Source organism: Protopterus annectens, chromosome 12.part0, assembly GCF_019279795.1.
Source record: "Protopterus annectens isolate FY-2018-M chromosome 12.part0, PAN1.0, whole genome shotgun sequence".
Taxonomy (NCBI): domain Eukaryota; kingdom Metazoa; phylum Chordata; order Ceratodontiformes; family Protopteridae; genus Protopterus; species Protopterus annectens.
In genome coordinates this window covers 173564535-173581550 of record NC_056746.1, presented here as the reverse complement: position 1 = coordinate 173581550, position 17016 = coordinate 173564535, and the positions used below count along the sequence as shown (strand labels likewise).

Here is a 17016-nt window from a genome sequence, read left to right as displayed (position 1 = left end):
GGTTCTGTACTTAGATGGCATGCCTGACTTAAGGAGCAGACCTTGCCAGACCATGTCAAATACAATCTGTTTGGCACCAAAGCAGAAGAGGTTTTAAAAAGGATGGAAGAAAAAGCTAAGTCTATGCAGACAGTCAAAGATTTTTTGCAAGTGCAGCCTCCAAGAGTCAGTAGGCATTGCCCCTCAAAACATTGGTCCTTTCCAGCCCCCTCAAGGCCACCTCAAACTAGACCTAGGGGAAACAGACCCCCCCCCAGACTACAGTCTCAGGGTATGCATAGATCTAAGCAATATGGAGTACCTCCACTTCTAAAACAGAGTGTGCTAAGGCCACCCCGTTATGGAAAGAATTCACAATGACTTCTCAACTTCTTTCCTCACCTCTGCCCATTTGCTCGTGCCCCAAGGAGGAAAACTTGCCCACCATGCAAAAAACTGGACCTCCATCACCAGCTATCAATGGGTTCTCAACATATTATCCCAGGAGTACAAATTTTATTTCCACATGCTGCCAACCCCAAAAGGGTTCCCAGACCTTCCTCCAGTGGGCAGAGGCACAAAACCAAGTTCAGTCCCTGCTCTCCATAAGGGCAATTCAGCCTGTTCCTGCAGAACAGATAGGCCAAGGTTTTTATTCCAGACTTCTCCTGGTATCCAGAAAAGAGGGCGCTTGGCACCCAGTCTTAGATCTATCCATTCTAAACACCTCCCTGGTGGTACCAAAATTCAAAATGCTCACCCTACAGCAGCTTCTCCGTATGTCCGTATGTTGTCCAAAGATGTCTGGTTAGCCACCCTAGATCTAAAGGAGGCCTATCTGCACATCCCAATCATGGACTCCTGCAGGAAATATCTACGTTTCAGGGCAGGACCTATGCAGTATCAGTTCTCTTCACTTTCCTTTGGCTTATCCACTGCTCCCAGAGTTTTCACAAAATGCCTGGCTCCAGCCATTGCCTATTGTAGACAGAGAAATATTCAAGTTTACCCCACTTGGACGATTGCCTGTTTCATGCAGACAGTCAGGAAAAGGTGTTGCAGCACCTGACATTTGTAAAGGACTTTCTAACCTACCTGGGGTACACTATCAACGAAAAGAAATCCAAACTAGTTCCCAGTCAAAAAATGTTATTCCTCGGAGCAAGCTTGGACACAGCATCCCAAATGGCATTCTCTACTCCAGAAAAACAAACCTGACAGGCTACTTCTCTCAAATGGCCACCAGAACCCAGTTATCTGCAAGGAAAATCCTGCAAGCTCTAGGGTTCATGGCCTCCTGCATTCTACTAATTCCATATGCCAGACTGCATATGAGGAAACTTCAGTGGTACTTAAGAAGTCTTTGGTGCCAACATTCTCAGGACCTGGAAACTATCATACCTATGATACCTTGTCTAAGGAAAGAGTTCCTTTGGTGGGCAGCAGCATGCAACCACAACAAGGGGCTTCCCTTTGCACAACCCCACGCCACCCAGACCCTAACCACAGATGTATCAGACTATGCCTGGGGTTCACATCTGGATGGCAGGTGCATTCAGGGCCACTGAAGCCCAAATCAAATTCATCTGTACATCAACCAAAAGGAGATGCTAGCTGTTAAGCATGTTCTGACAGCTTTCAGATCCCTACTCTCTCCGGGACCTCTACTAATGAAAACCGACAACACTACAGTGATGTGGTACATCAACAAGCAGGGGGAACCCACTCTTACCCACTCTGCAGGCTAGCCATGACCCTCTGGAACACGGCCTCAGCCATTGCATATTCACCTGCAAGCTCAATTCCTGTCAGGAAAATAAAACTTTCTGGCAGACAACTTAAGCAGAAATCTCCTAGACCCACATGGGTGGCAATTAAACCACATCTTCAGCCTTGTGACCCAGGAATGGGGAACCCCGAAAGTAGACCTATTTACAACCATCAGCTCAGCAAATTCTGCACCAGGGAACCTCACAGCAAGGCCTGGAAAGTGGATGCCATATCCTTCCAGTGGGTAAACCTCTCAATCTATGCTTTTCCCCCTCTACCTCTTCTTACAAGAGTATTACTCAAGATAAGGAAGGAAAGACCAAGGGCAATCCTGATTGCCCCAGACTGGCCACACCAACACTGGTACCCACTACTGTGCAGTCTGTCACTGTTGCCTCCATGGCACCTTCTCCAGATCCCAACTCTACTGACTCACCAGGAGGGACAGTTCTTGCACCTGCAATTGCAGACCCTGAACCTTGCAGCCTGGCTTATTCCTTGACTTCTACTCCAGTGGCCAGCCTAAGCAAGCAAGTACTGGATGTCATACGTGAAGCCAGATGACCCAGTACTAGAAAATCCTATGCTGACAAGTGGAAAAGGTATTGTTCCTGGATCCAGACTAAAGGAGTGGATCCAGCACAGCCCTCCACAGGGGCCTATCCTCTTCCATTAAGACCCACGTCTCTGCTATCTCTGCTCATTACAGTACTGAGCCATCTCTCTTCTCACACCCTTTCATCAAGCAGTTCCTGAGAGAGTCTAACAACTTAAGGCCACCAAGAAGAGCACCTACACCTGCTTGGGACCTTAACTTTGTGTTGGAAAAGATCACGCTACCCCTCTTTGAGCCTGCAGCATCAGCAGAGTTAAAGTTCCTCTTTTGGAAAACAGCCTTGTTTCTGGCCATCACTTCAGCCAGAAGAGTGTCAGAGCTACAAGCACTTATGGCTGTGGAACCCTTCACCATTTTCATGCCAACAGGATCTCCCTCAGGATTAACCCAACCTTCATGCCTAAAGTGGTGTCCAGTGTGGCTCTCAACCAATCTATCCATTTGCCCACCTTTTTCCCTAATCCTCAAAGTAAGGGGGAAAGGATCCTGCACTTTTTAGATGTGCACAGACAGCTCAGATTCTACCTTGATAGGACTAAGCCCTTTAGGAAATCTGACCAGTTACTAGTCAGCTTTGCACCAGGGGCAGAGGGCAAGGCCATATCAAAACAAACAATCTCCAAATGGATAGCACACTGTATCCATTTTTGTTACAAACACCATGGGAAACCACCCCCTCAGGGGGTCAGAACACATTACAATAGGGCAACTTCAACCTCTACAGCCTTTCTCAGAGGAGTCCCTACCAGAGACATTCTGGAAGCTGCAACTTGGAGTTCTGTTCATACCTTCACCAAGCATTACCACCTGCCTATCTTTTCCAAATCCACTGCGGACTTTGCAACCGCAGTCCTGCAGGGCATACTAGCCAGCCACAACTCTTCTTGACTGCCTCCAGCTATTCTTCAGCTTTGGGAATCAACCCGTGTGTGATGATGGCAACAGTGAAACACGAAGAACATAGTACAGTTGTGTACACTTACCATAAATGTAGATGTTGGAGTGTATTCACTGTTGCAGTCCTGGTTTCCCACCCTCCAGCCCCCTTGTCTCTCTCTCTCTTTCTCTTCCTCACTCCTTGTAGGGCTATTGGTATTTACTTTTTACTGGTGGTGTTTTTCCACCATAATGTAGCTCCCTGTTTGGGGGCTCCTGACATTTGGGGCAAGAAAAACTGATGTAATGGTGTCGGCTGCCTGTTTTTATACCACTGACGACCTGACGTCAGCCCTGAAGTGACAGCAACTGACGTAGAAATACTAAGCCTCTGGTATTCGGGCCGACTGAGGGCTAACCCTGGCAGGATAACCCAAGTTTGATGACTGCAACAGTGAATACACTCTAACATCTACATTTATGGTAAGTGTGCACAACTGTAGTTTTTCATTGCTTGGGTATATTTTTGAAATCTTTTTTCAGTGGTGTGTATGTGCAAAGACTAATAGTGATAACTATAAATGCTTTGAAGCAAATACATTAACAATTTTGATATTTTTCTTATATTACTGCCTGCCTAAGGTTCATTCAAGTAAGTAACTGTTTATTCTTAATATAAAATATATGATATTAAAATTTATAAATTCAAGTATGTTAGAATTGGTTAGGGGAGAAATATTAGAGGCATTGTCTGATTCAAGTCATCTGGACTGGATTCCAGTACTATATGCCTTTAAGGTAATTTAATTAAGTGAATGTAATTGAATTATTGTTTGTATTCATTTTATATAAAAAGATTGTGTACCAGTGACTCTTTTATCTGAAGAAGTCTGCCTTGAGCAGACGAAAGCGCTCATTTGTAACGTTTTACAATAAAGGAGAACTATATTCCAGTGGAACAGAAGACTTTTTTTCATGCTATTAGTAATAATAGTAATGTTTTTTTTTTCCAAAAAAATAACAGTTCTTCCTGACTCAGACCTAGTCAAATTCAAGTCATTGCTTCCAGCATAGCCTCCCAGATCTTCACATACACTCATCTTTTTAACATCTCCAACAATAGGTTTATAGGTTCATAGGATGATACTAGGCTATTGGCCCAGAGGCCCTTATAAGCCTAGCCAAGAATTTCGCCCATGTTCCCTCAAAGTCAGCACATGTTTCCCTGTCCAGCAGGGACGCAGGTGGGATTCCAGGGGTGTATTTTCTGTTTCCCATCCAGTCGTCCAGGTTCCTGTTAAAGAGAGCTAGAGGGGTACTCTGCTTGACATGGTGAGGAAGTCTATTCCACAGATGGAGGACTCTATGGGACACAAATCTGTTCTGCCAACAAGTTCTATTAATGTCACAGACAAGGTTAAGGCCTTGCTTGTGGGTTATGCGAGTGGTGTTTGTCTTATGGATATGCAGCAACTCCATCAAGGCTGGGTCTGAAATGGCCTTGTATGCCAGACACAGGTCACCTCTGAGCAGTCTGTATGAGACTGAGTAGAAGGCAGGGCTTTTAGCCTATCTGTATAGGATAGGTGTTTGAGACCCTGGATTTTCCTGGTCAGAAACCTCTGTGGTTTCTCCAACTGCTGCATGTGCTAGGCAATGTGCATGCCGAAGGGGGCATTGTACTGAATAATGGGTCTGATAAGGGTGGAATACAGGGATGTTATGACCTCCTTGTTCCTGGATGAAATACCCTTATTTATGAGGTGGGCCATTTAGAAAGCCTTCTGTACAACAGAGGCAAGGTGGTGGTCAAAAATCAGGTTGCTATCAACCTGGGTGCCCAAGTTCCTCACGACTGATTGCATGCTTAGTGAGTTGTTATTAATGTGATAATTAGTCGGGATGACATTTTCCCCAAAGGGGATAATGATGCATTTCTTGGCATTCAGTTTGAGGCCATGCTTCTGGCACCAGTCAGTAGTTTGGGTAAGGCCGTCTTGGAGGATGTTCACATCGCTAGGGGAATTTAAGACAGCATCCAGCTTGCAGTCATCTTTAAACTTGGTCAGCCACAGACCACTGGTTTTGGCTTGCACCTCAGAAAAGTATATCACAAACAATAGAAGCCCCAAGACTGATCCTTGGGGTACATCGCTTGTTACGGGTCTGCTACTAGAGGTGGCTTCCCCTACTTTGACTGAGTGGGTTCTGTCAGTGAGCCAGTTAGCTACCCATCTGGTAACATATGGGTTGATGCCTAGCTGGGAGAGTTTATCTATTATGCCTGAATGGAAAATTATCCAACACATTTCTATGTTACTAGCATGTTATTTTGAAAATGATGACAGTACAGTGACAGAAGACACCTTAAAGACATTCATTACAACTACAATCCCTAATTCCACTACTTAGACCCTAAGATGCTAAACAGAATCTACTCTCCAAAGCTCTAACATATTTAACTTCTCTCTTTCTATTGGAGTACTTCTGCTAGCTTCAAACATGCACTCATCATCTCTTCCCTTCATGAAGTTCCTCACCCCAAGGATTCAAATGACTTAAGTCCTATGGCTAGCATTTGCCAAATAGCAAAGGTATTTGAAAAGATGATCTATGAACAAACAGTTGTATATATTCATAAGTGATATGTTTTTGTATAGCACATAGACTGCTATCTCTGCTCTTACCTCTAGCATTTGATTGAATATAGAAAAAGGTTTATTTACTGGGTCTATCTTTCTGGACTTCAAAAAAGTAGCCAAAATGATTAATCACAGCGTTCTGATAAATAAATTCTCTGACTATGGCTTTTCATCACATATAGATACCTGATTTATAGTATATGTTACCAATAGAACATTTTACATTATCAGACAAAATAGTGATTTCTCTTGTTCTCTTTCTACTGATACTCCTCAAAGCTCAATTGTGGGTCTTCCTTTTTTCATTTTATATTAAAATCCTCCATTGAGACTTGTTTTCTCTAAATTTAATACTATATGCAGTTGATATTGTCTTCACCACTGCTCAGAAGTCCATCACACAAATTGCCTCCTTACTGCAAAGTGACTTTTTACTGCTTTGGAATTGGCTTGTCCACAGAAGACTAAAAATTAACACTCCAAATCCTCTGTCATGGTGTTTGGAACATCTAAGAGGCTAGCCACCATTAATTCCCTAGTTATTTCAGACCCCTCTGCAAATTCAATCTGTTTCACGCTGGAACAAAAATATCTAGCACAAACCACCCTCCCTAATTCCATCTATCCCCCTCCACTGTCACTTTACTAGTATCTACTATCCCCTCCTTATTACACTCGGTAATACTCTCGTAATTCTCATAGTCATACGTACTTACTAAAATTCTCCAAATTCCTTAAGCTACCTACTGCACTGTGCTGTCTCTCTTCTTCCGCTCATACTAACATATCTGACTCTGAACTATAGAACCCTTTTTTTGTGCTTCAGGTCAGGTCAGTATGCTTGGAAGCTTTTCATTCTTAATGAATGTTTTTATTATGCCACTGAGTGCTTTCCCTTGACTGTACAGTGCTATTGGATGTTGTACTTAAATTGTAATTGTGCATTTTGTATTTCTCTATGGAACTTATGAATTATAACTAAGCTAATTTGTTTCTCCTGTGGAGCTTTTCTCCCCAGGCCTCCACTGAAAAAGGTCACTAGCCCATTCGGACTTTCCCAGTCAACAAATGTCAAATAAATAAAATAAATACATAAGTCTCAGTGTCATTTTAGATGACACACACTCCTTCCATAATCGCTTCCAGTCCACCATCTGTAAAAGTGTTGCATCAACTCAATGTGGTCCATAAGTGTTCCCACCTTCCTACATTTAAAGCATAGTCTCCCATTGCTATTAATTTTTCTTCTCTAGCATATGCACTGTCCATAATACCACCACTTTCAAGCCACACCTCCTCTGTACTACAAATTACTGAAAATAAAATACTTAGACTCTTCCACCTACCAAGCCTAATCGAGCATCTTTGCACTACAGTTCTTCTTCTTTCGGCTTTTTCCCAGTTAGGGGTTGCCACAGCGAATCACCTGTCTGCTCATGATTGGCAGTGGAGTTTTTACGGTGTCGAGTTGCCAGCCCAGTGCCCAATGTTCCACAGAAGGCACACACACATGCACACATTCACGCCTAGGGCCAATTTAGAGTGTCCAATCTACCTACAGCATGTATTTGGGATGTAGGAGGAAACCCACGCGACTGCAGGGAGGACATGCAGACTCCACATAGAAGGCACCCCAGCCGAGGATTGAACCGGAGAACCTCTTGCTGTGAGGCAGCAACACTAACTGCTGTACTGCCGAGGCTGCCCCATCTTTGCACTACAGTTAACAAGAGTAAATATCTCCCAGTCTCTGCTAGATGCTCGTACTTGTTCAACACACTCATATTCAAACTACTGAGTCTCAGATGTAACTTCCTGTTAGTAACCAGATGTTCTTCGTGTTTCACTGTTGCAGTCATCACATTTGGGTTATCCTGCCAGGGGGTAGCTCTCAGATGGCCTGAATACCAGAGGCTTAGTATTTCTGCATCGGTTGCTGTTGCTCCAGGACTGACGTCAGGTTGTCAGTGGTATAAAATAAGGCAGCCGATGCCATTACATCAGTCTTTCTTGCCGAGGAGCCCAAAGCAGAATCAGTTCGCACGAGTGACAGTCGGCCGCTACCTGAGTTTTCGTTTCCGAACTGAAGTTGAAGTCTTCTAAAGCTAAGTACCCCATTGGGGATCCTTTTTCCTTATTCTAACCGATGTCAGAAAAAGTTAACAATTGTCTCGCCTGTGGAAAGGAAATACCACCCCGAGACTTTCATTCTTACTGCATCACGTGGTTAGGCCCAGACCATGACGTACCCCGCTGTCGCTTCTGTGCTTTTTTTCAACTCCAGAACTATACGTCACCAGGGCCCTTATTATAGCTAGATATTTTTGCTCTCAGTTCTTGAATTCTGATATGGCTTCAGTAAGCCATCCGACTACCGATCTTCTGAAAAAAAGTAAGGATAAAGACGGAGACAGACCGCACAGGTCCAAAACTGCCGCCGATGCTTCCGTTAAGCTAGTCATCAGTGAGGCGCTTTCACAGCCCCTGATGCCTGCTTCTGTGGATTCGCAGGCCACTACTGAGACCCTTTCGGAGTCCGGTATGCTGCGAGACTCTTCTTCGACTAAGGATCCTGCAGATGTCTCTACCTTGGATAGGTCCGAAGCCACTGAGCAGGGACTGGCTTCCGAGGAAGTACTTCGCACTACCAGTACTCGACACAGACTGACAACTTCTTTTGCATCTTCAGTTCTTTCAAAAACAACTGAGTTTCTAATGCCCAGGGTACGAACCACACCCAAAAAAACGACAACCCAAGCTCAGGCATCTGCTTCCTTGCCTCAGTCTCAAATCCTTAAAATGGTGGAAGACCTTATAATGCTTATTGGGGAAGCCAGGCTACCCCTTCCAAAAGAAAAAGCGACTTGTCCCCAATAGTTTTATCTGAACAGGAGTCCGATGACTCTGATGCATCTGAATATGAAGATATGCAACCCCTCTCTGCTTATGACGATTCTTATGCAGAGGAATCCATCTCTTCAGCCTCTCCACCTAAGGACTTTTCCTTTGGGGAAACTCTACATACTTTAACAGAGCATTTCCAATGGGAATGTCAGGACTATCCTCAGTCAAAAAAGAGACTCAGGGAACTCTTAGATCTTCAACAGCACAGACCTCTGGCCATTCCTCCTGTCCTGGATGTTGTGGATGATGTTTTTATGGAATCCAGTCTGACCCCTGACACCTTCCTTCCTGCTCCCAGGAAACCTGACAGGTATTATAGAGTCCCTGACTCTCACAAATTTCTTTTCAAAAATCCTACTGCTGACCCCGAGGTCACCTCTCAAGGACCTAAAGGAATCAAAACAACTTCAGCTAAGAATCCCACCCCCTCTGATAGGGATTCCAGAGCATTAGACAGATGGGGTAAAAAAGTATACACCTCTGCTACTCTTGCTATTAGAGCATTAAATTGTCAGTTTCACATGCTGAAATATCAGCAACATACCATGGAACTCCTCAAACCAAAAATATCTTCTTTTCCTGCTTGTGCAGAAAATAAAGAGTTACAAGAGTTAATGCATTCTGCAAGTCAAGTAACTAAGCACACCTTACAATGTGGTTTTAATGCCCTAGAACTAAGCATCTTGAAGGGCAGCAGTCACTGGTTCTGTCCTTAGAAGGAATGCTTGGCTTAAGGAACAGACCTTGTCACACCATGTCAAATCCAAATTATTGGATGCACCCTTGCACAAAGGCAACTTATTTGGCACCAAGGCAGAAGAGGTCTTAAAAAAGATGGAAGAAAAGGCTAAATCTATGCAGACAGTTAAAGAATTCTTACAGGTCCAGCCACCGAGGTTCAGTAGGCATTGCCTCTTCAAGCACTTTTCCTTTCCTGCCCTCTCCAGGCCAGCTCAGCCCAGACCCAGGGGAAGCAGATCCCCCCCCCCCCCCAAGACAACAGCCCCATGGAATGCAGAGATCTAAGCAATGGAGTTCCTCCTCTTCAAAATCAGGAAGTGCAAAGCCACCCCCTTATGGTAAGAACTCACAATGACTTTACACTTCCACCCCCTCCCTCTGCCCACCTGCTCGTGCCCTTAGGAGGAAAACTCTCTTTTCATGCAAGCAACTGGGCCACCATTACCAACGACCGTTGGGTCCTCAACATAGTGTCCCAGGGATACAGATTTTATTTCCACACTCTGCCAACCCCAAAAGGGTTTCCAGATCTCCCCCCAAACCAGTGGGGAGAGGCCAAAAAGCAAGTCCTTTCCCTGCTCTCCATGAGGGCAATAGAGCATGTTCCTGCAGAACAGATAGACCAAGGTTTCTACTCCAGACTCTTCCTAGTACCCAGAAAAGAGGACACATGGTGCCCCATCCTCGTTCTGTCCATTCTAAACACCTTTCTGATGATACCAAAATTCAAAATGCTCACTCTCCTGCAGCTTCTACCTATGCTTTCCAAGGATGCTTGGTTAGCCACTCTAGACCTAAAAGAGGCCTTACCTACACATCCCAATCAGAGAATCATGCAGGAAATACCTACGTTTCAGGGCAGGATCAATACACTTTCAATTCTCTGCGCTTCCCTTTGGCTTATCTACTGCTCCCAGAGTTTTCACAAAATGTCTGGCACCCTCCATTGCATTTTGCAGACAAAGAAATATTCAAATTTACCCATACTTAGATGACTGCCTGATTCAGGCAGACAGTCAGGAAAAGCTGCCAAAGGACCTGACCTTTGTAAAGGACCTACTGACCTCCCTGGGGTATACTGTCAACAAAAAGAAATCCAAACTAGTCCCCACACAAAAAATGGTATTTCTGGGAGCAAGCCTGGACACAGCATCCCAGATGGCATTCCTTACTCCAGAAAAACAAGCCTACCTAATAGCCTACTTCTCTCAACTAGCCACCAGGACCCAGTTATCCGCAAGGAAAATCCTGCAAGCTCTAGGGTTCATGGCCTCATGCATTCTACTCATTCCATATACCAGACTGCATATGAGGAAACTACAGTGGTACCTAAAAAGCCTTTGGTGTCAGCATTCTCAAGACCTGGAAACTCTTATACCAATAATACCTTGTCTAAGGAAAGATTTTCTTTGGTTGGCAGCAACATGCTACCACAACAAGGGACTTCCCTTCTCACAACCCCACGCCGCCCAGACCCTCACCACAGACACATCAGACTATGCCTGGAGTGCTCACCTGGACAGCAGGTGCATTCAGGGCCAATGGAGCCGAAATCAGATACATCTGCATATCAACCAAAAAAAGATGTTAGCTGCTCAGCATACCCTGACAGCTTTCAGAACCCTACTGTCCCCGGGGCATCTACTGATCAAAACAGACAACACCACAGTGATATGGTATATCAACAAGCAGGTAGGAACTCACTCTTATCCTCTGTGCAGGCTCGCCATGACCCTTTGGCACATGGCCTCAGCCATGCAACTACACCTGTTAGCACAATTCCTGCCAGGCTGTCTAAACTCTCTGGCAGATAACTTAAGCATGAGTGGCAGCTAGACCACAGACCCTTCACCCTTGTAACCCAGAAATGGGGCACCCCAAAGGTCGACCTCTTTGCCTCCTACTCCAGTCATCAGCTCAGCAAATTCTGCACAAGGGGAACCTCACAGCAAGGCTTGGAAAGTGGATGCTCTAGCCTTCCAGTGGGCAAACCTCTTGGTCTATGCATTTCCCCCTCCTCAATCCTGATTGCCCTAGACTGGCCACACCAGCACTGGTACCCACTGCTGCACAGCCTGTTACCCATGCCACCATGGCACCTACCTCAGATCCCAACACTCCTGACCCAGAGGAATGGAGAATTAATGCATTCCTAATTATTGCAGACCTGGCAGCCTGGCTTATTCCCTGACCTCTCCTGAAGCTGCCAGTCTAAGCAAACAAGTTCTAGATGTTATACGTGAGGCCAGATGCCCCAGTACTAGAAAATCTTATGCTGACAAGTGGAAAAGGTTTTGCACCTGGATCCAGGCTAAGGGAGCCGGAACAGCACAGCCCTCCCTACCTCTCATCCTGGATTACCTGGCAGACCTACTACACAGGGGTCTATCCTTCTCTTCTATTAAAATTCATGCCTCAGCCATCTCTGCTCATTTAAGCACAGACCCACCTCTTTTCTCACACCCTCTCATCAAACAGTTCCTAAGAGGGGCTAATAACTTGAGGCCACCCAGAAGAGCTCTTACCCCAGCTTGGGACCATTATTTTGTGTTGGAAAAGCCCACCCTGCTTCCCTTTGAACCTGCAGCTTCAGCAGAGTTAAAATTTCTTTCTTGGAAGACAGCCTTGCTTCTGACCATCACTTCAGCTAGAAGAATATCAGAGCTACAAGCACTTATGGCTGTTATGCCCTTCATCATTTTCCATGCTGACAGGGTCTCCCTCAGGACTAACCCATCCGTCATGCGTAAAGTGGTGTCCAGTGTGGCTTTCAACCCATCCAATCATTTGCCCACCTTTTTCCCTAACCCACAAAACAAGGGAAGGATTCTGCACTATCTAGATGTGCACAGACAGCTCAGATTCTACCTGGACTGGACTACATCTTTCAGAAAAACTGATCAATTGCTAGTCAGCTTCACTGCAGGAGCAGAGGGGAAGGCCATATCCAAACAAACAGTCTCCAAATGGATAGCACACTGCATCCATTTCTGCTACAAACAGCATGGGAAACCACCCCCAAAGGGAGTCAGGATACATTCCACCAGAGCAACCTCCACCTCTGCAGCTTTTATCAGAGGGGTCCCCACCAGGGACATCCTGGAGGCTGCAACATGGACATCTGTTCATACCTTCACCAAGCATTACCACCTGCCCATCTTCTCCAAATCCAGGGCAGGCTTTGCCACCGCAGTCTTGCAGGGCATCTTAGCCAGCCCCCAGTCTTCTTGACTGCCCCCACCCTTTTCTTCAGCTTTGGGAATCAACCCAAATGTGATAACTGCAACAGTGAAACATGAAGAATATAGTACAGTTGTGTGCACTTACCATAAATGCAGATGTTCAAGTGTATTCACTGTTGCAGTCCTGGTTTCCCTCCCTTCATCCCCCGTGCCCCCGCCTCTCTGTCTGTCCTTACAAGGAATTTTTGGTATTTACTTTCTACTGGTGGTGTTCTTCCACCATAACCCTGCTCCCTATTAGGGGCTCCTGACAGTTATGGCAAGAAAAACTGATGTAATGGCGTCGGCTGTCTGATTTTATACCACTGACGACTTGACGTCAGTCCTGGAGCGACAGCAACTGATGCAAAAATACTAAGCCTCTGGTATTTGGGCCGACTGAGGGCTACCCCTGGCAGGATAACCCAAATGTGATTACTGCAACAGTGAATACACTCAACATCTACATTTATGGTAAGTGTACACAACTGTACTTTTCTAATTCATAACACATCACACTCAATACATGCTAATTCTTGTATTGAATTCTGTATGCCTTTTATCTGGCTACCTGTGAAGGATCTTTTCTAAAGTCATTTCCTGACTCCTGCAGCAATCTTCCTGGACAAAATCACTGAACAACAGGATATCACAGTGTTTAAAAAAAAAGTAAGGGCACATTTGCTGAGTAACAGTAAATGTATGTATTTTCTAGATATATGATAACATATGCTTCAAAACAGTTCTGCCTTTATAATTCATTACAGTCTACTCTCTAAACATGTTTGATTACATTCTTCTGTCCTCTCAACTGTAGTTTTTATTCTCTATGTCATATGTGTGTATATGTTATACGCTTGTGTGTGTGTGTGTGTGTGTGTGTGTGTGTGTATATATGTATATATATATATATATATATATATATATATATATATATACACACACACACACACACACACACACACACACACACACTAGATATAAAAAGTGTACACACCCCTGTTAAAATGCCAGTTTTTGTGATAAAAAATAAAACCACAATAAATCATTCCAAAACTTTTCCCACCTTTAATGTGACCTATAATGTGTACAGTTCATTTGAAAAACAAGCAAATCTGTTAGGGAAAAAATATAAAAAATAAAAAGCATGCAATAAGCTGGTTGCATAAGTGTGCACACCCTTAAACTAATACTTTGCTGAAGCACCTTTTGATTTAATTACAGAATTCAGTCTTCTTGGGTAGGAGTCTATCAGCATGGCACATCTTGACTTGGCAATGTTTGCCCACTCTTCCTTGCAAAAGTGCTCCAAATCTGTCAGATTGCGAGGGCATCTCTTGTGCACAGCCCTTTTCAGGTCATCCCACAGATTTTCTATTGGATTTAGGTCTGGGCTGTGGCTGGGCCATTCCAAAACTTTAATTTTTGTCTGGTGAAGCCATTCTTTTGTTGATTTGGATGTATGCTTGGGGGTCATTGTTGTGTTGAAAGGAGAAATTCCTCTTCATCTTCAGCTTTCTAACAGATGCCTGAAGGTTTTGGGCCAAAAGTGGCTGGTATTTGGAACTGTTCATAATTCTCTCCACCTTGGCTAAAGCCCCAGTTCCCGCTGAAGAAAAGCAATCTCAAAGCATAATACTGCCACCACCATGCTTCACCATGGGGATTTTATTTTTTTTTTGGTGATAAGAAGTGTTGTTTTTGCAGCAAACGTACCTTTTGGAATTGTGGCCAAAAAGTTCAACCTTGGTCTCATCAGACCATAACACATTTTCCCACATGCTTTTTGGAGAATTGATGTATTGTTTTGCAAATTTTAGCTGGGCCTGGATGTTTTTCTGTGTAAGAAAAGGCTTCCTTCTTGCAACCCTACCCCATAGCCCAGACATGTGGAGAATACGGGAGATTGTTGTCACATGTAGTACACAACCAGTACTTGCCAGAAATTCCTGCAGCTGTTCAGTGCTGCTGTAGGTCTCTTGGCAGCCTCCCTGACCAGTTTTTCGTCTCGTCTTTTCATCAATTTTCGAGGGACATCCAGTTCTTTGCAACGTCACTGTTGTCCCATATTTTCTCCACTTTTTGATGACTGTCTTCACTATGTTCCACAGTATGTCCAATGCTGTGGAATTTTTTTGTATGCTTCTCCTGATACCTTTCAGCATTGAGATCCCTTTGATGCTTTGTAAGCTCTCTGTGAACAATGTCTTTTGCTGTATCAGGCAACTGAGTAAATGTCAGGAAAATCATACTAGGACAGCTGAACTTTATTTGGGGTTAATCAGAGTCTCTTTAATTGATGGCAGGTGTGTACCCAACAAGACTGAATGCGGTAATTAAATCAAAAGGTGCTTCAACAAAGTATTAGTTTAAGGGTGTGCACACTTATGCAACCAGCTTATTGTATGTTTTTTATTTTTTTATATTTATTCCCCTAACAGATTTGTTTGTTTTTCAATTGAATTGTACATGTTATAGGTCACATTAAAGTTGGGAAAAGTTTTGAAATGATTTATTGTAGTCTAATTTTTTATATCACAAAAATCTGGCATTTTAACAGGGGTGTGTACACTTTATATATATATATATATATATATATATATATATATATATATATATATTTGCTGTTTTCTATTTTACTTGCTTCTTTAGCCATAATGATGACAGTGTACATATTTTTATACGTGGTTCTGTGTGAATTATGTTGCTTTATGGATGAGCAGTAGCGGAAAAGTGTCTTATACCAGTCCACCATCCTGTTTAACAAACTGTAAATAAATAAATGCATTGTTAACTTACAGGGAATATTTAAATAAATAACAAAGCACCTGGTGTAAATAAAAAATAAATATGCTATTAAATATTTTATTTTAAAAAAACTATGTCAATTACATTTCACCCATGTCAAGGGCCAAGCTCCAACACTGCTTGGTACCTTTCTTTTGTGTACATATGTGCATTTTGAACTAGTATGTGTGTATGGCCTCTGTGTGGTGATGAGTGTTGATAATCTAATAATTTAAGTCTTCTCCCACTATGTTTTAATAGCAGTAATTCTTACCCTACATATTGTAAGAATGTTATATTATATTAGGTATTAGATGGGAAACAAGAAAACTTGTTGCTGACAGCCTTCTGCTGCTCTGTGGTTTAGATTGTACTGTCTTTACTTCCAGACTTCCTACAAACATCCACAGCCTCGTATATAATCCTGTGCTACTCATTCACAGGATATATGACTGTTATACATATCAGACCAGAATAATTGTTTCCACATGGTTTATCTTTACTGTGTTATGCATGCACTGCCAAAATGATCTTTCAATTCAAAGAACATCTACTATTGTGGTCAGTGACCTCAAATAACTTAGATTTATATCTTGCGCCTAGATTCATGATAAGTTGCTGCTGAATTGGAGTGTATATTTTGTTTTGTTTTTATAGTTGCATGTCTAAAATATGTTATATTTTTTTAAGGAGACTTGATCCACGTGGTAAATCAAGAGCCACAGAATATAACTGTGGAAGAGCTGTCCAGAAATGAGCATTCTCAGCAAGTTGCTTTCCACGCTTATAACTTGTCTTCACATTTAATGAAGATTCTTATGAAATCTCGTGTTTTAAATGAAGAGCCATTAACATTGAAAGGTGGTAACATCACCGCACTGGGAAAACGAGCAAACTGTAAGAATTTACTGTGCTATGAAAACAGCGTTGATTGCCAGTTTTCAATCCCACAAGCATTTAACAGGACCTTAACAGATTGGGAAGACATTATTCAAGTTATTTTTCAGCTGGACTCAAACCCCTTTCCATTTGGTTACATTCATAATTACACAGTGTCAACCGAGGTTGCATCCATGGAATTCCATAATGACAGTGGGACTCGTATTCCCATTAGAAATCTGGATTCAAGCAGTGCTATCACCGTGAAGATAAAAAACAGCAGTGAAGCAGAAAGTATTTCTCTGGGAAATGCTACGATTGGTGCAAAAAGTTCAGTAGTTGTTATTGTCAGAACGGAAAACACAAACAAGGCAGCAGGCTTGCACATTGAAATCACATTCAGACGTTTAAATGGTAAGTAGAATCAATATAATCAAAATAAAAGAATATGATAAATATAGAAATTGTACATAAGAAATTGTGTGGAATTCATAAAGAGTTTTGTCAACATAAGTAAACCTGTCTAGTGTAAGACATGTTTATAAGGAAACATTCCACCAGCGCAAGTAACAAGCAAGGTTGTAGCTAGACATACTCAGTG

General features: G+C 43.1%; 1 protein-coding gene across 1 annotated transcript in view; it reads left to right on the top strand.

The window, feature by feature from the left end:
- PKD1 (polycystin 1, transient receptor potential channel interacting) overlaps positions 1-17016 on the top strand; it is a 2476043-nt gene that overhangs the window by 1260366 nt on the left and 1198661 nt on the right. Inside the window, exon 24 of the mRNA XM_044088902.1 lies at positions 16227-16829. Coding sequence (XP_043944837.1) covers positions 16227-16829 — 603 coding nt within the window. The remainder of the gene's footprint in view (positions 1-16226; positions 16830-17016) is intronic.